The following is a 24,510-nucleotide window of genomic DNA, read 5'->3' on the forward strand; positions in this document are numbered from 1 at the left end:
AGCCATCCAAGGAAAGTTCCTTAATTTCTGAAATAGTAAACTATTCTTTAACATTTTCTATATTCTTGCCATAGAACCAGTTTAGGGTGAATAGATTGCACTTCCATATCTAAATAAGGATTTTAAAATAAGATAGCTCACAAAATACATAGGAGAAATTCAATTTTTAGTGAACATGGTTTTTTAAAAAAGGACATAGATAAGTAACAAGGTTTATCTATTGAGACAAGAGAAAGGAAAATGAAGCCCTACCTCTGGAAACGTTTAAAAATTCATATTCAATATGAAATTACTTTTTAGAATTACTTTTTAGAGGTAATTAAGACTTCAATTTATTATTTTTTTCTTACAAACTATTTGAACAGCTCTTACTTTCATTTAAGAAAGAATTGTTCGCTTTCGAAAATGCATTTGCATTTGCACTGTTTGTTCTTAAAAACCGTTTCCCCCCAACTTGCTTTATAATATTCTAAGTGAAGCTATGAAATAAGCATAAAATCTGATAGAGACGTGATAAAGAGTGATATAAAGAGCAGGAGAAACTCTACATTGAGAAAAAAATGACAAGAAAACAGATGGGGCAAATCTCTTCTAAGTAGTACCTTTGGTCCATAAGGAAAAGCAGCTTATTTAATTTCAGAATTAAACTGTTGTTGTTGTTGTTGTTGTTGTTTTAAGTATTTGTGGGTGAAAAAAGAGATCTAAAACACAAGTAAGTAAGAAAAATGCAGACAACTCAATGAAAAAGTGCGCAAATTACTTAGCCTCCCCATGAAAGAGGAAGTCTAAAAGGATCAGAGAACATATGAAAATGTGCTCACTACCACTGGTTACCATAACACCGTGGCACTGCCATATACCCACTGGGACAGCTAACATGAAAACAATTCATAGCAAATGCTGGGAACAATGAGGAGCACTGCTGGGGGAATCTATTATGACACCACCATTGGGTAACACTGTTAGGCGGCACGTTCTAAGGTGGACCTTGTACGTACTCCATGACCCGCCCATCTCCCTTCTTGACGTGTAACCCAGAGAACTGCTTACATTTGTGCACCCAACGACATCTTCTATAGTGTGTACAGCTGCCCCACTCGTCATAGCCCAAACCTGGAAATTGCCCAAATGCCTGCCAATGGTAGAATGGATTAGTTGTGGTATATCCCTTAAATAAAATACTATAAAACAATGAGAAGGAATGATCTAAAACTACATACAATAATGTGAATGAATCTAATGAACATAAAGATGAGCAAAAGACGCCATGCTGTAGTGCATGCTGTCTGCGTAAATTCATGTGAAACAAAAAACCAGACAAAATTAACGTGCTGTTCCAAGGCAGGGTACTGGTTACCCGGGGAAGGGATGAGTGGGGCTGTTGGCAGAAAGGGAGCACAGGGAGGGCTTCTGCAAGGGGAGGGGGAGTCTCATAATAGTGTTTCTTGATTTTTGCTAATTACACAGGTGTGATCAATTTGTGAAAATTCACTGAGCTGTGCATTAATGATTTCTACACTAAAAATTTCTGTAACTTTTTTTCTTTCTTTCTTTCTTTTTTTTTTTTTTTGCAGCTGCAGGCTTAAGTAATTTTAGAAAACTTGCAATCTGGCACTTCCTCCAGTCTGACAAAAAGCAAAGGAACTAATGATAAGTGGTGGTGTGCCGGAGCTGGCTTGTTCTGACTCCCTTCTCAACTTCAAGGTCAGTGCCCTCATGTCAGGGTAGCTGGAAGTCAGCCATGGCAAATGCTGCAAATCAAGGGTTTGCATATTTACCAGCACCACTGAATCACAGCAATGATAACAACAAGAAACCAACTATCTACTTCTTCTGCATAAATAATAATCACTTGAAATAGAAGGAATTTGGAGCATATCTTACTCCCCCTAAAAGTCTGGCACCAAACTAGCTCTTCCCCTGAGATAAGGAACTCTAGGCCAGGTTCATATCTTCAAAATCCCCATTATAGTGAGTATCATCTGTGGACAAAGGTCATTACAGGTCCACCAGTGGGTTGTTCCATCTGAAATGGAGAAGCAGAGGCCAAAGCTGGGCAGCATGTGCTTGCCTCTGCCCATTCCGCCTGTGCTGTCAGCCCCTTCCACGTGGCTCTGGCACCCCAGAGCGCTGCCAAGGCCTGGGTAAAATGAGGGGGATGGAAGATGCTGCTGCTATCTTGTCCATCTTCCTTTGATTTCCAAATGTTGAAACCCCAACTGAGAAACTTGAAACAGGAGGAAAATTAAAGTATCTCTTCACAAAGGCACAAACAGCAGGTAGCAGACAGTTTTATCCAAGAAACTCTTCTCAGGAACTGAGCCAGAGAAACATCAATAAATGTAGATCCCAATTAAATTCACCCCTGACAGGGACCTTAGCACTCATCTGATTCTATACCCTTGTCCTATACATGAGAAGCTGGACACCCAGGGGTGTCCAGTGGGTTGCCCAAGAGGTATATGTAGGATCAAAACAGAGAGACCCCTAGCTCCCTGTCTCCTGTTTTTTCTATTCTATGTAGCCACAAGCATTCTCAGTTTCTTGATGGATTCCTACCCCACTCTTACTCCCTGTTAATGCTTCTGAAATTGGGATATACATTCCAATTCTTTTTAAAATTCTTTTTTTTTCTAGAAAACAATTTAAGAAGCTATTATTAACTTGCTGATGTCCTGGAATCTAGGCATCATGGCTTTATAATAGATATTTATGTTTGAAAAATATATACCAGACTTCCTTCTATTGAAAATGTCTTGGTACATTCAAAATACGGATTGACTTACTCAAGTTTTTAGGAGCACATGCCTATTTGGGGCTGTGTTTCGGGAGCAACTTGTCGCCTGTCAATCTTTTTTTCCATCCTTGCTGCCTTCCTAGAAATCACTGCCCAAATTCTTTGCAAATACCGAGAGGTGACTGCGAGTGAGGAAGCCTCAGAGGAGGCCCTGGGCAAGAACAAATAAATGGCAGTATAGATTGTTGAGCTGCCTTAGCTCTCAAGACTTTGGAGGGAGGAATCCGATCTATCTCAATTTCTCATTGCTCTTGGCCAACTTCTGACTAAAATAATATGACAGTTAATTTTGTGTGTTGACTTGATTGGACCACGGGTTGCCCAGATATTTGGCTACACATTATTTTTGAGTGTGTCTATGAGGATGTTTCTGGATGACACTAGCATCTGAATTCATAGACTGAGTAAAGCAGACTGCCCTTCCCAGTGTGCCTGGCATCATCTAATGTATTGAGGGCCTGAAAAGAACAAAATGTGGAAGAAGGGAGAATTTGTTCTCTATAACTGATTGTGGACCTGGGACATCAGTCTTCTCCTCCCTTGAGTTTGGGAATTACACCATCATCTTCCCTGGTTCTCAGGCCATCAGATTCAGACTGAACAACACCACTAACTTGCTTCTGTCCAGGTTTAGCATCCAACTACATGAGCCAATTTTGTATAATAAACCATATATCTAATATAAATAACACAAATTATATTTTATAATTATAAATTAAATATAAGTTTAATCTATATCTATAATTTCAAGTCCTATTTCATAAGTTATAATAGCTCACATTAATCATGAACTTGTTTTGGCCAGGCTGTGTTCCAGTGACTTTGTATCTACCATACCTGTCATCCATACAACAATCCTTGGGGTTTGGTCTGATTAAAAAAAAATTTTTTTTAATTCCAGCATTATTAACATACAGTGTTGAATTAGTTTCAGGTACACAGTGATTCAACAACTCTATATGGTCTGATTATCATCTCCATTTTACAGATGAGAAAACTGAGGCACAGACACAACTAAGCGGTAGGGTTAAAAGGGGTTAAAAGCCAGGGGTTAAACATAGGTAGTATGTAAGGCCTGTGTTCTCAGCCCTTCCTTGTGTTGTCTGGATAATAGTGCACCCAGGAACAGACCCCAGCTCTTTGGGCCCCCATACCAGTGAGCTGCACAATACCACGCTACACACACTATAGCTTTATCACAAAAAGGCCTTTTCAGCAAGACTCTAGTCCTTTGGCTAATTCTTATTTTAGGACTTGCTATAAAAGGGCTTACCCAGAGATTAGTTCTTGTGTTTCTGCCACGCACATTCTATTTCCTGTTTCTCTGACTATTTTATCTGTTACCTGAATTCTTGCTGTCTCTTAGCTTAAAGTCAAAATGCTTGTCACCATTTTCCCTCAGCCAGCCAGGCACTGATGTGGCACTTTCACCGTGGCGGGCATGATCAACTACTTTTAGGAACAGGGAGGAAGGAGTCCACGTTTCCTGTAGGAGACTTGAGAGCCTTGACAGGGTGTTTTAAGCTTGGAGGGAAGGTGTTCATGAGCTGTCAGACTTAAGTTTCGGCCCTTGGTCTCAGCTTCAAAATGCACAAAGCCCTCCTAACCCAGTTCTAATGATCCTTGCTATTAAATCAAAGAGATCATGGTGGAAAGGACACAGATACAAAATCACATCTCACAGCACAGTTCACACAGCAAATCCTGTTCTAGCACCAGCTGTTCCATGACCTTGGTTTTAACACATTTTGAGAACAAGTTCTTCTTAGGGGTGCTTGGGAACTGACATGGTCACATGCTATTATCTGTGTAACCATTATCCACTCCTCTTTCTGGGCACATAAAAGTGCTTTGTTTATGTGGTCAAACTGGAAATCTCCCTGACTGTGCGAATTTCCCCCAGCAGCTGAATGAAGCTGGAGCTCAGGGCCAGCTAAACGGCCAGTGTTCTATGCTATACCACCAGTAACCTGAACTTGAATCAGCAGAAGGAAGGGCCTCATGCAGCCCACACTGGGCCTTGTGGTCGTTACGTGAGGATGGAGCTCTGAATACTGATCATCTAAATCCCTTAACATGGCTGGGAAGATTAAAGAAGAACAGGACAGGAAGGAAGAGCGTGACTTTAGTACCCTACTGATAAATATGATTTAATCCCTGAAGAAAATCATGAGATATGAACAAATACCACATTAAATTAATTTTCAAACCTAATATTTATATAATTTTGATATCAATCTCCTTAGATATATATGCTAGTTAAAGAATTTCTCTAAAAACACTGGGTTAAGGGGCGCCTGGGTGGCTCAGTGGGTTAAGCCGCTGCCTTCGGCTCGGGTCATGATCTCAGGGTCCTGGGATCGAGTCCCGCATCGGGCTCTCTGCTCAGCAGGGAGCCTGCTTCCTCCCCTCTCTCTCTCTGCCTGCCTCTCTGCCTACTTGTGATCTCTCTCTGTCAAATAAATAAATAAAATCTTAAAACAAAAACAAAAACAAAAACAAAAACAAAAACAAAAAACCACTGGGTTAATTTTTGAGCCTATAGTTCACAATAATAACCTTTTGTACATATAATTTTAGAACACTCAATAATTGATCATTGCCTAAAAGCCATTATAACATACAAATTAAATAATATACAAATGGTAAATTGATGCCATTGTTTTCATGTAAGTAAACAGAAGATCTATGGAGGTAAGACTGCAATATAATTGAACCATTTGGCTCTACTCAGAAGACAATAATCGACCAGTCTCTGGCTAGCCTCCAAATTGGGTAATAATCTCCTACTAACTAATTCATTCCTTCCCTGTTTTGCAGATGAAATTTGAAAATTTTTTTTTACTTTCTGCCTTCAACATAAGTAGAACTTCTAGGTCCAGCTAAATATCTGTCGTATTTCATTTCAGTGGTGGCTATATGTCAGTGGATTCTGTGTTTGTATTTAGCTAAATCATTTTATGAAAAGAGTTATGTGAGTGCATTTTTATACAACCCAGATGTATATGTTATAATCTTATTTTAACATTACAGGTGATGGGCCAAGTACATGACAGTAATCTCTTGCTGGGATCAGCGCCAGCTCTGGGGCTGCTACCCACGAGGTATGATTTGAGGAGCTGTCAGCACTGGGTCCTTCACTAGGAAGGAAGCCAGCGTGGGGAAAGCCAATCCAGGGAGGGAGAGGGTGCACAATCCAGATGGGCTGGGCAGAGAGACTCCCTGGAAGTGGCTGGTCAAGGGTATGGAGCTAGATGTACAGACTGGACACACAGTGGCAAAAGCAAAGTATGGAGATGACCAGACAAAGGCACATACATCAGAAGGAAAGCTGGGCTTGCTGAGAAGTAGGCAGAAACCAGAAGATTCAGAGGAGACCCCTGTGGGAGGGGAGGAGTAGAGAGTGCTGGTGGTCAGCCAGATGCCAACAGAGTTGGCAAGCAGTGTACCAAAAGGGGAAGAGGAGCAACTGGAGACTATCTTTTGCTTCATCCTATAAACTTCTTTCGTGCTTTTGGCTAGGGCAGGAGCCAATCAGACAACCAATCCAAGGGGACAGCCATGCTGCAATGCAGCAGTTCTCCCTGTGCGAGGGACAAAGCAAAGCCTATTTTCTACAAATGCTTCCCTTTCCAGCCTTTATGCTGAAACTCCCACATGAGATTGATTTATCCTTTGAGTAAAGGCACTGTCTACTGAGGGCCAGTGTTAAAAAAATAATAATACATATAATAAAGGAACATTAATTCAAGAGTATAGACATATATAATTTCCCCCTAAAGAGAGAACAACAAGGTTCAAGTAAACTTTGATAGCTATGGTCATGGAGTAGAGAAAAAAAGCTGTGATTATGGTTGTTTGGGGGCATGGGAGTACCTCCAAAAGAGAATAGGTGTTTTAATTGAGCTTCACTGAACACACACACACACACACACACACACACACACACAGAAGCAACTGAAAAATGGGTCCTTGGATATTGCCTTCTTAATATAAGTTCTAAGAAATCAATGTGTTTTTACGGTGATACATCCTATGTAATTTTTGTGATTTACTAAAGTATTCTGGGATTTATTCCTTTGATTTTGGACAGGGTTGGCAAGTAGTCTCAAATATCCAGTATTTCAATTCTATCGATTTATAACTCTCAACTATAGGGGAAGAATCTACCATTTTGACACGTGGAAGTGATTTTTTTAAATACCATGGTAACCTGTAACAGAAACCAGAGCACCACTGGAACTTTATTATAACTGAAGTTTATAATATATAAAATATATAAATGCACTCTATCACCAAAGTTGGCAGAAGTATAACTCAAGTTATACTTGGTAACACAGCCACCATATCCAGGTACCTTGATAACCAGATTATTTCCTCCTCCTACTTTTGGACTTTCCCATGTTTCCTAGTCATCAGGAGCCACTTCTGTTAGAACTTATCTGAGCTCTGCCTCAGAACTGGTTGACAGAGGTGACTGGGCAAGAAATAAGCAGTAGGTTGTGGTAGGCCAGTCTTAACTTCTTCCTCACCCTCAACTATGTGTCTGCTTTTTATTTTCTGTGTTTCTGAGAGAAGAGAGGTTTACATCTGTGTCCTTTCCATTTTAAATGAGTGAATAAGTGTCCAGAATATATAAAAGATCTGAAATCCAACAATAAAGGAAAAATAACCCAACTAAAAATGGCAAAGCCTTTGAATAGACATTTCTCTAAAAAAGATACAAAAATAGCCATTAAGCACATAAAGATGTTTAATATCACCAGTCATGAGAGAATTGCTAATCAAAACCACATGAGACATCCCTTTGCAACCATTAGGATGGCTCTAGAAAAAAAAAAAACAGACAATAACAAGTGTTGGTGAAAAAATGGAGAAATTAGAACCTTCATATATTGCTGGTGGGAATGTAAGATGATGCAGTCTTTTTGGAAATCAAGAATCAAGGATGTTATCGATGCCAGCAGGATGAATTTTCTTTTTGGTTTGATGGTTTTTAAAAATTAATATAAAACATTTATGTGTTGATTTTCCAATGAACAACACATATTTATTATTATGTTTTATATGTACATAATAGGACCTCCCTACCAATTCAGATTTTTCCACAACACTTTTATATGCAGTGACCAGGGAAATCAGAAGTCCACATCCTAAGTCTAGCTGCAAAGGTGCCATTTTTGAACACTAACAGAATGGTAGTTACACTCGGTACCTTTGCTTATCATGCTTGTTGAGGCCAGCCTGGAAATTGAGTGCTTATCCAAATTTCCATATTTCCATATTTCTTTTTTCTCAAAGTAGAAAGTAGAGAATATTTTATTTAATATGGAACAATGTTTTAGCTCCACTAATGGCAGATCTGCTTCCATAAGTCAGAAGACAGCCAGATAACATCAGTTGAATGTAAACATTAAGCTTCTTCACACAGTATTGATTGTGTTCTGAGAGCTCTTTATCATATTTCCTTGCTAAGTCTGGGCCAGATGATTGATGGCCAATGAAATCAATAACAACTGCTTGTAAAAAGCACCACAGATTTATCTGTACCATGTAAGATTTATCAGATTGTTTAAGAGTCTGACTTCATGTTTGATTCTATGTGACTATGCTCTTAGGATCCCATTTCATAGATGCAGGAGTGGGAATGGCAGAGGCAACACCATTTTATCATGTTATCCATGTTATCGTGAACTTGTATATTTGGGTGATGGCGAAAACAGCCCCAGCAGCACTCTGTTGTGTATTACCCATATCCAGAGTAAAATCAGCTGTTGGTTGTTTGTAGTCATGAAAAGAAATTACAGTACAGACAACAAAAAATGGTAGATACTATTATAGAGTTATTTCCCTCTGGCTTTAGGTGAGTTGTAATTGTAGTTGAGCCTATGTATATTTGACCTTCCAAGCATTTGCTCCCTACAAAACCAAAAAGCCTGTGAAGAAGAGCTGCCTTAAGTAAAAACTGTTCGATCCCCCCGTTCACATTTACTTCCCTCTGCAGCCTGCTTTTTCAGAGATTCAATAATGTCTTAAACTGATGTACAGCATGGGTCGGAGCAACATGGCCCTCTCCCCGGCTTTTCCTGGAGCAGGGGAGAGAGAAGTAAGTATTTGGTGTCAAACAGTTGCTTCTTAAAATGCAAGCTGCAAGCAAAGTAAGAGTAAAGAGAGGATGAACAAAAATCTCAATAAAGCGGAATTGATGCTATCTGGCTGGAAAGTCAGCTTCACATGAATAAATCAGCAGGAGATGAGAATTAACCATCTATGTGTACTGGCTAATGACAGAAGGTGGCTATTCCCACACCAAAGAACAATGTTCAGCATTCTACTTCCAAAGCTAATTCTTTAAGGAACAGTTTCTTCTTTGAGCAGAGCTCTGAGTATAAAACACACAGTTCTGGTTCTATGCGAGGCTTATGAAAAACAAACTTCATTTGGCAGTGCTTAAACTCATTCTTAAACAATAGGCTTTTCCGATTCATATACTCCTTTTTGTATTTATGGAAAAGGCAGGCCAGGCACATATTCTTGAAAAGGAATGTATGTATTTTCTTTAACCACCTCAGCAAAAGGTCCAAGAAAAAAATGGAAAAGAAACAGAACAGATACTTGCTTGCAGGTTTCAACATATTTTTGTGTTTTCTAAGATAGACTTATAAATGTTTGAGATCTGCAGAAATAAAGATGCTGAAAATGCCAAAAAAACCACCCCTCAACCTAAACTTTTACGTAATTTCTTTCTATAAATCTTAAGATGGTGATTTTATTACATGAGGACAATGAATCAGTGGCTGAGCTGATAGAACCCCACTGTTTATTTGCTGCTCCTTGACAGGTTCTGACAGACCCCTCCCAAGGGAATCTGGCCTAGCCCGTATGCCTCCCAGGATCTGGTCTAGGGAATACTCAATATACTTGTCTTTCTCTTCCCCCTGCCCTGTATTTTCCTCTTTAAATTTATTTTGTCACAAGGAAACATAGGGGACAAATGACTTAATTTTTCAGTAATTTGCATGCATGAGAACTAAAGGAACTCAGTTTATTTGTTATACTACTGTAATTTATAGGACCATAAAACAGCACTTTCTAGGTCATGCATTTCCTGTGATTATCAGATGGTAGGACAGAATGGCAGTTTAATATGTGAGCTCTGGAGTCAGGCAGCCTGGATTCAAACCCTGGCTCTGCCACTTAAAACTGGTATGACTCTATGATCTCTCTGTACCCCAGTTTTCTCATAGGAAGAATGTGTGAATTCCTAAGATTAAACGAGAAGGTGCCTGGAAACAGCTTAGAACAGTTCCTGGCATGAATAAGTGCTCAGTAAGTTTTAAACAAAAGTATACACTTGATGGCTCCAAATTTCACTATTATTACCAGGCTAATATGAGAAATTTAGAATATTAGAGTATTTGCTAATCATTAGTCTTCTTACCGACTCTTTTCTTTATTAAACCTTTTCAAACATCTACTAAAAGCATTATGGAGGAAACAAAGATATATAAGAAATAATCTATGACTGTCTTTGTAGGGTCCAGTGGGAGATTCTAACATGAAATTATAATATGGGGGGGGGGCGCTCAGTGTTGGAACTCAGAGATGGGAGCTGAGGTGGACAGAAGATACAAGAGTTTGAGAGCACGTTGTGAAAGGGACTGGGACTGAGATGACTGGATCTGTTTCAGACATTCAGGTGCAAAGAGTTGAGATGATGGGTAAGTGTGTCTTTAGGGACAGGCATGCTGAGGAAGAGAGAAGTCAGTGATGCTTATTTATTCAAGACGAGAAACTCAAGACAAGTGTTCTTGCTTCGTCAGCGTAAAATGAGTGAGTCAAAATGAAAAAAACTCTCTTTCTACAGTTAAGGGAAAAAAGTATCTCTAATTCGACCCAGCTGGGGTGGGAGTGTTGCTGGTGCAGGAGTGACTCTGGGGAACAGGGAGCAGCACTTAGCTTCCCAACAGCAGGCTAGTCTGCTGCAAGGCTGGTGAGGCTGGCTTAGTTGATTGAAGGTCTAGTTTAAGAAAATGCTGGAGGACAGGGCTCGCAGACAGGCTGGGTTTTGTCAGCAGCGTGTGTAATATATCCTAAGGGGAAGTGAAATTGTGATGACTTCCCTGATGATGTGTCGAGTGCATTCTGGACATTCTGCTTGGGTTTTTCTGAATAGTGTCACTCTGAGAGAGAGTTCTCAGTTTAAGACAAGGGCCCAGTTTATGGTTGTGATGAAACTGCTTGCAAGAACACCCCCAGTAAGTGTTTTTGGCTTTGAAATGTCTTTTGGGATACAATAGACATGCTGCTGACAAAACCTAGATCGTCTCTAATAATCTAGGTACACTGCTGGGGGCCATTTTATCACTAACTCTTCTTCCAAGGTTACAAACTGACTCCAAATGTCATTTTGAAAATATTAGCAAAGCCTGGAATGTACCAAGCAAAGCTCTGCTCTTTTAACTTTCATAAGTTGTGATATGTTGTCCCAGGAGCACCTTTAGAGTTTTAACCTTCAAGCTAAATCATCTTTTTTGTTTTAATGAGTACTTTAAAAATAATCTATTTCTATCTACCACAATTTAACAGCAAACTCAATCAAATAAGTCACTTGGAATCATGTACACAATGCCTAAAAATAGGCAAAAACAGACCAAAGCAGTTAATTCTAATTATGTTACCTTGGTATCACTGATGCCTAAACTAATTTTTTCAGTTACTTAAAATAAAAAGGGAAGCAACATATATTGAGTATATGTATATAAACACTAAAAAACTTATATTAATTGCTTTTACCTCTATCTTTGGTTTTAATGTTCAAAGTAACATAAATTTAACTTTTAATACTTATTTTAAAGATTAACATAAGATTTAAAGATAGTCTTTTTTTTTTTTTAAGATTTTATTTATTTGACAGAGAGAGATCACAAGTAGAGAGAGAGAGAGAGAAGAGGAAGCAGGCTCCCTGCCTAGCAGAGAGCCCAATGCGGGACTCGATCCCAGGACCCTGAGATCATGACCTGAGCTGAAGGCAGAGGCTTAACCCACTGAGCCACCCAGGCAGCCTGATTTAAAGTTAGTCTTATTTGGGACATTTATCCACAGGCTGGAGTTTTAGAGTAGTCTATTCTGCATATAGCAGAAATTAAGAATGCTTACTTTCTTACTGGCTTATTAGCTAATCAGTGTCTAGAATAGTGTTTCCTTAACTCATTTAGCACCAAAAAAGGGTTTCTACAGCTAAGGTGACCATCAGCGGATGAATAAATCAATGGATCAAGAAAATGCGGTACACACATACACACAGAGAGGAATATTATACAGCCATAAATTTTAAAGAATTTAAAGACTTTCCTTTAAATTCTGCCTTTTGCAACATCATAGATGGACCTGGAGGCCATTAAGCTAAGTGCAATAAGTCAGAGAAAGACCAATACTGTATGTTCTCACTTACATGTGGAAACTAAAAAAAGCAGAATCCAAAGAAATAGAGAATGGAATGGTGGTTGCTAGGGGCTGAGGACTGAAGAAATGGAAGATGTTGGTCAAAGGGTACAAATTTCCAGCTATAAGATGAATAAGTTCTAGGGATCTAATATGCAGTATGGTGACTATAATTTACAACACAGTATTATATACTTGAAAGTTAAGAGTATAATTCTTAAAAGTTATCTCTACACACTTACAAAAAAGGTAATTATGTGAGGGGATAGAGGTGCTAACAAACCTTATTGTGGCAATCATTTCAGATATATACACATATCAAATCATCACTTTGTATATCTTTAACTTACCTATGTTATATATATGTTATATGTATACATATACATACATATAACGCATATATATTATTTATTATATTATTAACATATATTAACATATATATTATATTATAATGTATAGATATCATATGAGTGATATCTCAATGAAGCTGGGAAAAAAATGAGAAAATAAATAAAAAATAGTTTCCAAAGTCAAATAAGTTTAGAAAATTCTAGATTAGGGGTGCCTGGATGGCTCAGTGGGCTAAAGCCTCTGCCTTCGGCTCGGGTCATGATCCCAGAGTCCTAGGATTGAGCCCTGCATCAGGCTCTCTGCTCAGAGGGAGCCTGCTTCCTCCTCTCTCTCTGCCTGCTTCTCTGCCTACTTCTGATCTCTGTCTATCAAATAAATAAATAAAATCTTTAAAAAAAAGATTCTAGCAGTTTTCTTTGCTGCAGAATGGATCAGTACACTGATGTAATAATGTACAACATGAACCACCAGGAGCATGTTTGAGCAGAGAGTCTCAAAATTATTTAAGTATGGAAACTTTGCGGGAACACAATTTGAGAAATTATGACCTAAAGAACAGGTCAAAATAAGATGTATATCTTCAGAGGTTTCCTGCCTTTGAAAACAAATAAAACTGATTATTAGCAGAAGTCTGATTTCAGAAGCTCTCTTCTGTCCAGCCTATTGCCCAATAAGCTAGTACAGGCTACGCAGTTAGTGAATGGGTTAGATTAAATATCATATGATTTCTGCTTCATTGAATCGAAACTGCTTTCCATTTTTGTTTTTGTTTTTGTTTTTGGCATCAGAATGCAGCCTTCTAAGTATAGTATTTTAGAGACAATATCTAGAATGAATAAGGATATCTTCAAATATAAATGTTCACATGTGTTAATTCATATGCTTTTACAAGTGAGGACTTCTCAGTTGAAAGTAGCTGAAATAAACTAGCTAAATTAAAAAAGGTAGGGAGGTTTACTGACTTGGGTAACTCAGAAGGCAGGAAGAGGTAGCTGGCTGCACTCGTGACATGTTCCAAAGGCTTAATTACTGTTCTCAGAATTCTCTCTCCATTTCTCAGCTCTGTATTTCTGTGGGTTGCCTTATTTTCTTCTACTGATGTAGTGGTAGGAGGAAGAGGCATGGACACAGACAGCTCCTGGCTTTTTTTATTCCAGCTACACCACGTCCAGAGGAAAGCAAGACTCCTCTGTCCCTGACTCAGTATATATAAACCTCAGAAAAGGACTCCAACTGAACTAGCTTGAGTAGGTGTTAATCTTTTAAATTAATCACTCTGACCAGGGGGATAGGAAATGATGACTGGCCAGGCCTGTGTCCCATGCCCTTCCACATGGCCAGGTAAGGCAGGGCCCTGGATTAGCAGCCCACCACAGGGACTGGGCAGAGGTAGGAATAAGGTGGTAAGGGGAAGCATTTAACTAGAGCAAGAAGAGTACTGCTGTTAGGAAGCCAAAAGACAAAAAAACACAAAACACTGAACTCCATGGTTACTAACACTCTTCTTTCCTTCTAATAAGTAGACAAAATTACTGACAGGAAACCGTGGTTTTATTTTTCTCCCACTCCCAGTCCAACCACAGACTTTAAAAGAGGTAACCATAGTGAGTACAAAATCATGTTATGGCATCTTCCGTCCTCCTCCTCTTCTCAAACATAAGCGAAGTGAGGGACTGCTTTGCTCTGATACGACCATGTTCACCAGAGTACAGGACAGTGATAACACAAACCACTTGGTGGTGGAGCATTGCTGTGGAGAGCAAGCACTGAGCTCCAGCTCTCAGTGCTCTCTATACTTTCCTGTCCTTTCATCATCATCAACTCTATTGCGTCACTGTCAAAGCAGCTCAAGAGATTAGTGCTGTAGCTGAAATGTGGAAGATCCAAGTACAGCAAAATGCTTTCTTCTGTACCTAGCATGGCTTCTTCTGAGACTGTACCAGAATTCTGGTCAATGCCTCCCTACCGCTGCTGCTCTCTGAGGCATTCTGCATGGGGCTTCTCTCTGAGTGTACAGTAAAACAGGTGTTGTATCATATGACTCTGTCCCTCAGGGCCAGGGCTGGGGGAGGGCAGTGAGGCACTCTCCTCAGATGTAGAATTTAAGGGAGTGCCAAAAACCTCAGGAATCAACATCAATACTATTTTAATGTGGCATTTTTTAAAAATAAAAATTAATGTAAGGATGCTTTGATGAACAAAAGTCAAAATAGGAAACAAAGACAGGACTGATCTTGGTTTTTCCTTTTGACTCAGGGTCTAGTATGGCTCAGCATGGCCATACTGTTACTGATCTTGCCCTTATTTAAAATATTGACATTTTGTTGATCATGGATTTCTTGCATTTATTTTTATTTTATTTTATTTTATTTAAGATTTTATTTATTTATTTATTTGACAGAGAGAGAGAGAGATCACAGCAGGCAGAGAGGCAGGCGGAGGGTGGGAGGGGAAGCAGGCTCCCTGCTGAGCAGAGAGCCCAATGCTGAACTCGATCCCAGGACCCTGGGGATCATGACCTAAGCCGAAGGCAGCAGCTTAACACACTGAGCCACCCCGGCACCCCTATTTTTATTTTTTAAGAAATGGCATTACACTGTTTTTTTATCTTGATTGCTGAGTTTTGGTGCCCTGTTAAGTTATGCTGCTGAAGTGAGTACCTCACTTGTCTCGGCCTAGGCTTCTACATCTACCTCACCAAAGGGGTTGGGTCATGGCCTGGATAGTCATCAGTCATTACCTGATGCAAGCTGAGCCAATCAGATTCTTTCTCTAAAGTTGAAAATGTGAAGAGACACTCTAGCTAGATGACAGTGGAAACTTGTACTAAAATGCCATGCTGCCTTGGGGCTGGAGGAGTCCTGTCAGGGCTTGTGCAAGACAGAGAGGCCCATTGCAAGAGAAAGCAGCAGAGATGAGAGAGTTAAATATGTGGCATATTATATTATTTGTTCTAAATATTCTCCAGCCCCCATTATAGGGTCCTTTTCTGGTGTCCTTCTGTGGGTATTTGCTACAGTATGGCCTTCAGGTGTGGCCACATGACTTGTTTTAGCCAATCAATATAAGCAGAAGTGACGGGCCACATCTGAGTAGAAAACTGAAGTGCTATTGAATAGTTCTGCTTTGTTCTCCTCCCTGTATTATAAGGTTGACATGTTCCAAACATGCTCTTTCAGCTTAAGTTCAAGAATAGGAAGATGTGGAGAAGGGCCACAGCTGATTCCCAGTGGGCATTGAGGGGGGGTGAGAAATTATATACTATTGTTGTAATTCACTGAGATTAGGAAATTGTTACTGTAGCATAACTTGGTCCAACCTGTCTGATACAGAAAATAAACTTAGTTTCTACCTTTCTAGTTCTGCTTTCCTTGAGAGTTGACTTGTTTCATTCTCCAGGAAATCCTCTGAGATCACCTAAGTGGGTTTTCTGTTCCTTATAACTAAGAGTCCCTGGTAAAATAGATAACAATGATACTATTTAGAATTATTTTGTTCTTAATTTTTACCATGTAATGGGTCTGTCCTCCTCCATGCCAAGGTTGAGTTATATGCATACACACACTTTGAGAAATACTTAGATGAGAGAATATACTGTACTGAAAGTAAGGATAATTCTTGTGCATTATTCTTATTAGCCAATAACAGGTAGCTATGATAATTTTCTCTTTATGTAAACTGCGACTTGCCTGAAATTTCAGTTAATAACACTGTTTTATGGTATATATGGGAAGAACAAGTTCTGTTACTTCAGAGTGAGAACACTGTCTTCTTTGGATAATCTGACAAAACAGTGATACCAACTATCATTTTAGCATTGTTATTGAAAAACAAAATGCCTTTGTTCAATATATAAATAAATTTTTGTGTAGTGTTTTTATTCTTTGTGCTTACTTCAACTGAGTATTCTCTGGACCCATGAAGGTGTAGTTCACCCTTTTGGGCCACCTTCAAGAATAGCTTTTTACTGCATCCTGTACTCTGAAAGGAACAAGCAAAATATCCCAAACTGGGGGATGAGGTTTTTAGGAAATAATTACTGACTAGTGAGACAATAACTTTTGCTTTACATAAAACTCTTCTCTTGTGCCAAACTGAAATGAGTAAGTTATAAACATTTAAATTATTTTTTTCAAAATACTTCCACAAATACAGATATGTGTGTAGAAAGCATGGAAGTTATGAGATTTGCTTCAAGTTATTAGCAAGTAAGTGGCAGTATCAGGTCTGGAATGGGATCCCCTGTTATCTAGCTCTTACTATTATGTCTCAGTACAAAGAGGAACAATCAACTTCTCTGATTCATTCTCCTTAATATTTGTACCACTGTGCACAGAGTGTTCTGATTGTACTAGATATAAATTTTAAAAATATAAAAAACATGAATATCTGCTACCTGTTATATGTATCATAGGAACATCTAGATTATATTGCGTTTACTGCTGATAGTTAACTACCATTTTAGTTATATTAAATAACACACTTTGCTACATAAATATTTGAAGAAATACCAACATACCACAAAGCAGATATTTTTTCCAGAATACTTTGAAAATTAAAGCATAACTGATTAAATTTTTAAATTGTTGCTGGGATACCTGGATGCCTCAGTCAGTTGAGCATGTGACTCTGGTTTCAGCTCAGGTCATGATCTCAGGGTTGTGGGACTGGGTCCCGCCAGGGGTTCTGCACTCAGGGCGGGAGTTTCTTGTCCTTCTCCTTCCCCCTCTAAACCAGCCCCATCCCCCACAAACTGGTACTCTAAAATAAATAAATATAATCTTTTTAAAAATAAAATGTTGCTTAAATTGCAAATCTTCACTTAAAAAAAGTAAAAGAAAAATAACTTTTGAGTCAAGATTCAGAGTACTTAATACAGAAAAGAAAATCTTTGCTCAATGGCACAAATACAACAGAATAGTTTCAAATGTATTGATTGAGTGATTGATAAAAAATCACCTGGAATTTGAGAATAAAGTTAGATTTAGAAATGTGAATTGCTAAAATTACAAAGTAGTAATAATGGTTCCAATTGCCTGTTTGAAAGTATCTACAAAATGATTTTTTGTGTAGCAATTCTTTATACCAACCTAAGTTGTATAAAGGAATATGGCAAGTGCTGGTACTAAATGAAAACTGTTATCAGATATTGGTCTTTTTTTTTTTTAAGATTTTATTTATTTATTTCACCGACAGGGATCACAAGTAGGCAGAGAGGCAGGCAGAGAGAGAGGGGGAAGCAGGCTCCTCGCTAAGCAGAGAGCCCGCTGCGGGGCTCGATCCTAGGACTCCAGGATCATGACCTGAGCCGAAGGCAGAGGCTCTAACCCACTGAGCCACCCAGGAGCCCCAGATATTTGTCTTATACAGCTACTTTATGCAGTATTACTTTTCATGGATTTTGAAAGTCATATATGTGCAAGAAGTATTTTAATTAGGTCAATTGACAACTAATGAATTTCAACCAGATGCTTTTATAACCTCTTTAAAAATAAATTTCAGCCATTTTGTCTTGAATGTGTAAGTTGAGGACTTTGTGCTCGAGGGAAATACTTATTCACAGAATTTTTTATCAGTAGAAATGACTAATAAATATGGTAGAACATTAATGGAAACTTTTAGGTCTAGTAATAACATGTGTTGACAAACTAATTGCCCAACTTTGGGAAAACTACTTAATGTAATTCTTTGTTCTCTTATGTTTTGAAAGACATATAAATTCTGGCCCATAGTAATTCTGGCCCATGAGATTTTGTGGAAACAGAACATAAATGACTATATGAGAAAATCCAGGGTTGACACATTAACAACCTTATTAAGAAGATAAGATGGGGAAAAATGTTCATTGTTCTCCTAAGATGGTAAGCAAATGTTAAAATCTGTCATCATTCTGTCATTTTTTTGGCAGTTTAATAATTCTGATATTAACTGAACAAAAATTATACCTATCCACTATTTTGGAAAAAGTGTGCAAAAGATCAGATAAGAAATGTTTTTTTTTTTTCTTCAACAAACCAACCTTCCTTTTCTAAAAGCTTACTTATGTCATGTCTTAAGGGCTTTGACATGATTGTTTTTTTTTAACAGACATCCAAATTTCAACCCAGTCCACACCAGTGTCCACTCACAATTTCTATTACCCATAAAACGAATGATTTAACAATTTCAAATCTATACAGGGCTTGACAAAGACTAAAGGGTTGCTTTTGGTTTGTATGGATAAAGTACAGACTCTTCACGAAAAAGCCACGCTGTGGTTTGACCATCCTAATTAGTGTGTGACTCTTCCGTTCTTTTTTGAGACAGGGTGATTAGTTTCTTAATTCCAAGGATAGTTTTGGAAGGCAACTTATCATGGGCTATAGTTAGCAGTTTAAGAGTGAAATCATAACATGAAGAAAAAGATTGGCTGTGAACTCAAGTTTTGAAACCTTTCAAAATTAAATATCATTTTTTTTAAAAGTTAAGTTGAAATGTCTTAAAAATAGATGCATGTGCCTAGTAGGGCTCAAATTTGTGCTGACTTAAATTTCCATCAGTACAAATAAGATTTAATAGGTTACTTGTGAGAACACAAAAAACTGTAAACATGGATCACATTCAATTAATACTGAATTGAGAAAACCTCCCGGATTGCTGAAAATGCTAATATCTTATTTCTTTTCTTGCTGTAAATAAAATACCAATGTTTCAGCCTTAACTCCATGTACTCTCTCAGAAGCTAGCCTTTCTAGTCTCCAAGAAATGCTGGGAAACCCTTAGTGGGGCATAGCCTAGGCCTGAACACCATCTTTACTGTCGTACCTGAACCTTGGGCTTGAAACTCAATGAGGTGAGGAAAATCTCCCTACAATAATCCTGAATCCCTGCCCTAGCCTTTGCATCCCAATCCAGCAAATTATTTAAAAATTAAAACTGAAATTTATACACATCTCCTCAAGAGTTGTTCCCTTCCTTCTAAGCAGGGTGGGCATAACATTATAAAATCCTTTTCCTCATGAATCTTATTTTCTAGTATAAGTGGAGGGGAGCAATAGATAAAAACAAAAGTAACATGATAATTAAAACATACAGCATGCCAGTTAGGGGTGTCTGAGACTAATGGCAGCAACTGTGTTTGGAAGGGTCTCACTGCAAAGGTGGTATCTGAGCAACAATCTGAAGAAGGCAAGAGAATGAGCCAGCGAATGAATACAGGGTATTGGGTAAGAATGTCCCAGGCATAAAGAACATCGAATGCAAAGGCCCCGGGGGCGGTGGGGGGGGGGGCAGAGCTGTAAGGCGTCTGCTATTGGTTGAGGGACAGTGCAGCTGGAACAAACGATATGAGTGGGAGGAAATGAGGTCAGGTCGATGAGGCCAAAAGTGAACATGTCAAGCAGGTCCTGGTAGACCATTCTAGGGTCTGTCTAAGAAATGCGGGGACAATTGGAGGATTCCCAGCAGAGGAGAAGCTTACCTAAACATTGGTAAAGGCACATCAAAAGAGACCAGAAAGATAAATCTGGTGGTAACAGGTGCCTCAAAGCTGTCAAAGACAACTACTGAAAGAGAAAAAGGGTTGAATCCTGGACAAATGCGTTTGTGGTGGTTGGGAGGATGGGGTCACTCTGGGAGACGCATCTGCCTAGGTTTCAGACCTAGACCACACAGTAACCTTGGTCCTGCTACTTCAGCCCCAGGTCCCTAGCCCCCATCAAGCCTTATTGCCTTGGCAGCCACAGTATTCCCCCCCCCCCCCCGCAACACACTCCCCACTCCTCCGCCTCCCGGGGGCAAAAGCACCGGGTCCCGCAACCGCTCCAGCGCGGACCCCCGGTCTGGCCCCGCGCGGGCTCATCAGTATTCCACCCGCGGAGTTCTCCCCGCCCCCGCCGCGAATCACAGCGCCAGTCTATCCCGCAGCTCCAGCGTTAGGCGTGTAGCGCCGCCCCACCGCCCCCACTCCGTCCCTGGGGACCGCAGCCGGATCTGCCCTGGAGCATTCCTGGCAGTCCCGGGCGCTGGCGTTCCTCTGCCCAGTTACGCAGCGCTTTCCAGTACTCTGGCGGGCACCTCAGGGTGCGCCTCCGCGGCGGAGAGGGGACGCCCCGGGTTAGGCAGGGCCCCCCGGGAGACCTGTTCTCAGGCATCCCCGCAACAACTCTGGGGATATTCAACTCCCCTGCGCTAGCTGTAAGGTCCCCCTGCGCTTCTGCAGTGCACCAGACGGGGGAAGCAGATACAGGAGAACCTGCATTGCGCCCCTACTGGGATGCACTGTGCGCAAAAGGGAGACGGTTGACTGCAAAACCCGAGGACTGGAGGCGAGGGGAGTTAGGGGTAGGTTTTCTTAGGACTCACCTTGTGCAGTTTCCACATGGCCCCCAGAGCTTTGACTTCATGGCTGGAGTGTTTGCCCTCCTCCAAGCACTGGTAGCACACAGGCATCTTGCACTGCACGCAGTACATGCTGTGGTTCTCCAGCTCGTGGTCTGTGCAGGTGGAGACCTTGCGCGGGCTCAAACGCCGGCTCACGCGGCCCTGGGCCGGGGGTACCAGGCGGTGCTTGGCTAGGGGCCCTCGGGGCGGGTGGCAGCGCAGGCGGCACGGATCGCAGTAGAAGACATCGCACTGTTCGCACATGACGGTGGCCTCCTTAGGCGCCTTCTCGCAGAGCTGGCACTTGAGGGCTGCGGCTTTGCTCTGCTGGTAACGGTCAATTACCCCTTCCAGGACGCGGTTCTTGGGGAAGCCGCGGAGCCCCCGGTCATCCAGGATGAGGCTGCGGTGGCACTGGGGGCAGGTGATACAGGAGTTGCGGGGCACCGGGGCCAAGGCCGGTGACAGGTGGGTGGCCGGTGGCGGCATAGCCGGGGGGAAAACGCGGACGCCATTGGGGGACTTCTGGCACGGGGTAGTGGGGGCACTGGCGAAACCCCCGTAGGAACCGTAGCCGCTGTCCGCTTCGCTGTATAGGCTCATCTTGTCCAGGTCCAGATAGTCATAGTCGGAGACCCCGGAGCCTGAGGCCCGACGGCTCTGGGGGGATTCAGACTCCGGGGTCTGTACCAGGATGTTGCGGGCGCACGCTTGACATAAATTGTGAGAGCAGGGCAGAATGATGGGCTCCCGATAGAAGGAGCCGCACACAGGGCATTTTAACTCTTCTTCCATCTCTTCCATGAGGACGGAGCTGGAGCGAAGCAGCAGCAGCTGCAACGGGTGCTTGAGCTGGCGAAGCGGCCGACCGGCCTGTCGTTTCCAGCACCTTGGCCAGCGGCGGCGGCGGTGGCGCCTTCCCGCGTCGCTTAGGCGCCGACTCCCGGTGAGGCGCTCTCTCACCGAGCCACTCTCTCTGTGAGCCACGGGACCGCGACGCCGCGCGCCAGCCCCGGACCGCCCCCTCCTAGTCCCGCCCTACCCTATAAACAGCGGCCCATTGGCCGGCGGCGAGAGGGCGAAGCTCTCATTGGCCACACGCCCCGTCCTTCCCCTCTGTTCTGCAGGCCACAGGGGGTTTGGTAGCGGACTCTGAAGAAGAGCGAGTCTTCGCTCTCGGCTGCTCCATCTCTGGAGGGGGCAGGCGTGCGGAGGCGAGGGACCGGGAAGGAGGAATCAGGCGGGATGACTCATCCCTCGCCCCGCTTCCTTCCGACCTCCGGTGCAGTCACCCAGGAGCAGGGGGCGTGAGAAACCCCTCCCCACAGCGAGTAGGCGGGCGGAGGGGGCTAGTGCTTCTCGCCAACTGTCTGCGTTTGCCTTCCAGCTCTGGTCTCCGCGCCGACCTACCACCCGCGAGGGCCGCGCGCCTGCGAGACCCCCCTTCTCCTTCCGGCGCTGGCAGCTTGGGCTGGCGCCTCACCCAGGCCTAGGTTTTTGTGCCGCAGCCCCGCATTTCCCCCCTCCGGAAAAGCGGTGCAGCGCGTCCCGGGCGCTCCCGCCTCCTGGGAGTCTGGCGCGCGGGGCGTAAGCCCCAGGAAGAGCCTCTTTGCTTCCTTCAGCCTCAGTCCCTAGGGTCTAAGAGGGGATTAGTAATAATACCAATTTCTTAGTGTTGCCGTGAGATTGAAGCTAGGCGACCGATGTGAAGGCTCCGTATATTAAAATCTCTGTCAGCCCCTTCATTTCCCGCTTTAAATTCAGGCTCGGCCCAGAGGCTTCTCAGAGCGCGGTGTGAACCTTATGGTGTGAACGTGCCTCTCTCCCCTCTTCACTCTCCCTGCCTCCCAAAGCTGTGCTGTCACCCCGCTCTCTGCATCCGGCCGAGCTTTCGCGAGGCCAGCGGTACCCTTGGCTCAGTACGGGTTGCCTATTTCTCAGTGCCCACAGTTCAGTAACTAGCTGCAGATGAATTACTGTGTCACTGCGGAGTCTCAGTGTTTGAATGCAAACAGCATTATTCAGTGTCACGTGGCCTGAGCGTTTACCACAGCTTCAGAATGGTGGGTTGTTTCTGTTTGCTCCAGTGAAGTGCGTTGGGTGATGGTGCTGGTGGAGGGGTGCAGAGGGGCATGGGGGCGAGATCGAGTGTTAGTCCTTATATATTAAGCACCCTTCTTCTCCCTCGTACCAAATATTGATGGAGATAATCTGGTCCTGTCCCTTGCCCACAGAACTGTTGATTTGATGTTGCAGGAGGAGGAGCTCCTCCCCCAACCCGCCAAAAAAAAAAAAAAAAAAGAAAGAAAAAACAGAGAAAGAAAGAAAAATCTTTGAGTCAAGTGACGGTGACATTCTGAGATAGCATCTTATTTGAAATAGTACTGCCTTTTGCTGAGTGATTCATAAATAAATGGCAAAAACTCTTCCCAAGGTCTAAGAAATCTTCCACTTTTCGTCTTCCAAAAAAGAGATAACTTGATTATATGCAGCACCATTTAGAATTTAAAAGCATTTTATTGCCCAGTAAAAAGTGGCCCATAATCCTGCCCTTGGGGAAATAGTCCACTAAACTACATTATCTTTCCAAAATCTTCCTCAGTTGCAATGAAAACAGCACTAGATTATTCTTGGGGGAATGGTTCTCATTTTTATTTAAAATTATGCTAACCATAAATGCTATATGATTTCTTTTTTAATATGGTTTTTAACTAGCTAAATCCAGAGCGTCCAAAGGCATAGGTACTCTGTTTACAGCCATACAGTTTCTTCATGGGGACTTGGAACATTATCTGTATCTGAAGGATGTATCCAATTTATGGGTCCCAAGAGAATTTGCTAATTCTAAATAGTTAATTGTTGAGAAATTTAGGAAAGAGTGTCAGTACCATGCATAATTTAATATATAAAAATCCTTTCCAGGATTTTTGTATGCATTTGGCTGAGTCACAGTAGCCTTGGGCCAGGGCTATGTACATTTCAAAGTGAGCAGCAAATATCCCTTTATGAGTTTGAACTTGCTTTTCATGGAATTCCATCTGCTATAGATTCAATGTGTCTCCCCAAAATTCTCATCTTGAAATCCTAATCCCCAAGGTGATGGTATTAGGAGGTGGGGCCTTTGGGAGGTGATTGGGCCATGAGGGTAGAGCCTTCATGAATGGGGTTAATGCACTTATAAAAAAGGCCCAAGAAGGCTTCTTTGCCCCCTTCCACCGTGTGAGGTTACCATGAGAAGACCACTGTCCATGACAAAGCAAACCCTCACCACAGGGCAAATCTGTGGAAAACTCAATCTTGTAATCCCCAGCCTCTAGGATGTGAAAAATAAATTTCTATTGTTTATAAGCTGCCCAGTCTGTGACATTTTGTTTTAGCAGCCTAAAAAGCCAAAACCACCATCTAAGAGGTCTGCTAATTAGCAGAAAACATATCTTAAGTTAAAAATAAAGGATGATTTTAGGGAATGTCTGTGGTGGAATATGCTGTTGGTTTCACAGAGACTTAATGGAATATAGATTTATGATATAATCAATACATGAAGAATTGACCTATTA

General features: G+C 41.6%; 1 protein-coding gene across 8 annotated transcripts in view; it reads right to left on the reverse strand.

Moving 5' to 3' along the window:
• TRIM9 (tripartite motif containing 9) overlaps positions 1-21,951 on the reverse strand; it is a 108,557-nt gene extending 86,606 nt beyond the window's left edge. For 5 of the 8 annotated variants that reach the window (XM_032344204.1, XM_032344205.1, XM_032344208.1 and 2 more), the window contains exon 1: positions 20,936-21,881. In XM_032344204.1, coding sequence (XP_032200095.1) covers positions 20,936-21,757 — 822 coding nt within the window. In that variant the 5' untranslated portion in view covers positions 21,758-21,881. Of the gene's footprint in view, positions 1-20,935 lie in introns of all 8 variants that reach the window. The other 3 variants (XM_032344211.1, XM_032344210.1, XM_032344209.1) reach the window with 2 other exon arrangements.
• Positions 21,952-24,510: the final 2,559 nt, after the last annotated feature.

This window comes from Mustela erminea, chromosome 5 (assembly GCF_009829155.1).
Source record: "Mustela erminea isolate mMusErm1 chromosome 5, mMusErm1.Pri, whole genome shotgun sequence".
NCBI classification, from domain to species: Eukaryota; Metazoa; Chordata; class Mammalia; order Carnivora; family Mustelidae; genus Mustela; species Mustela erminea.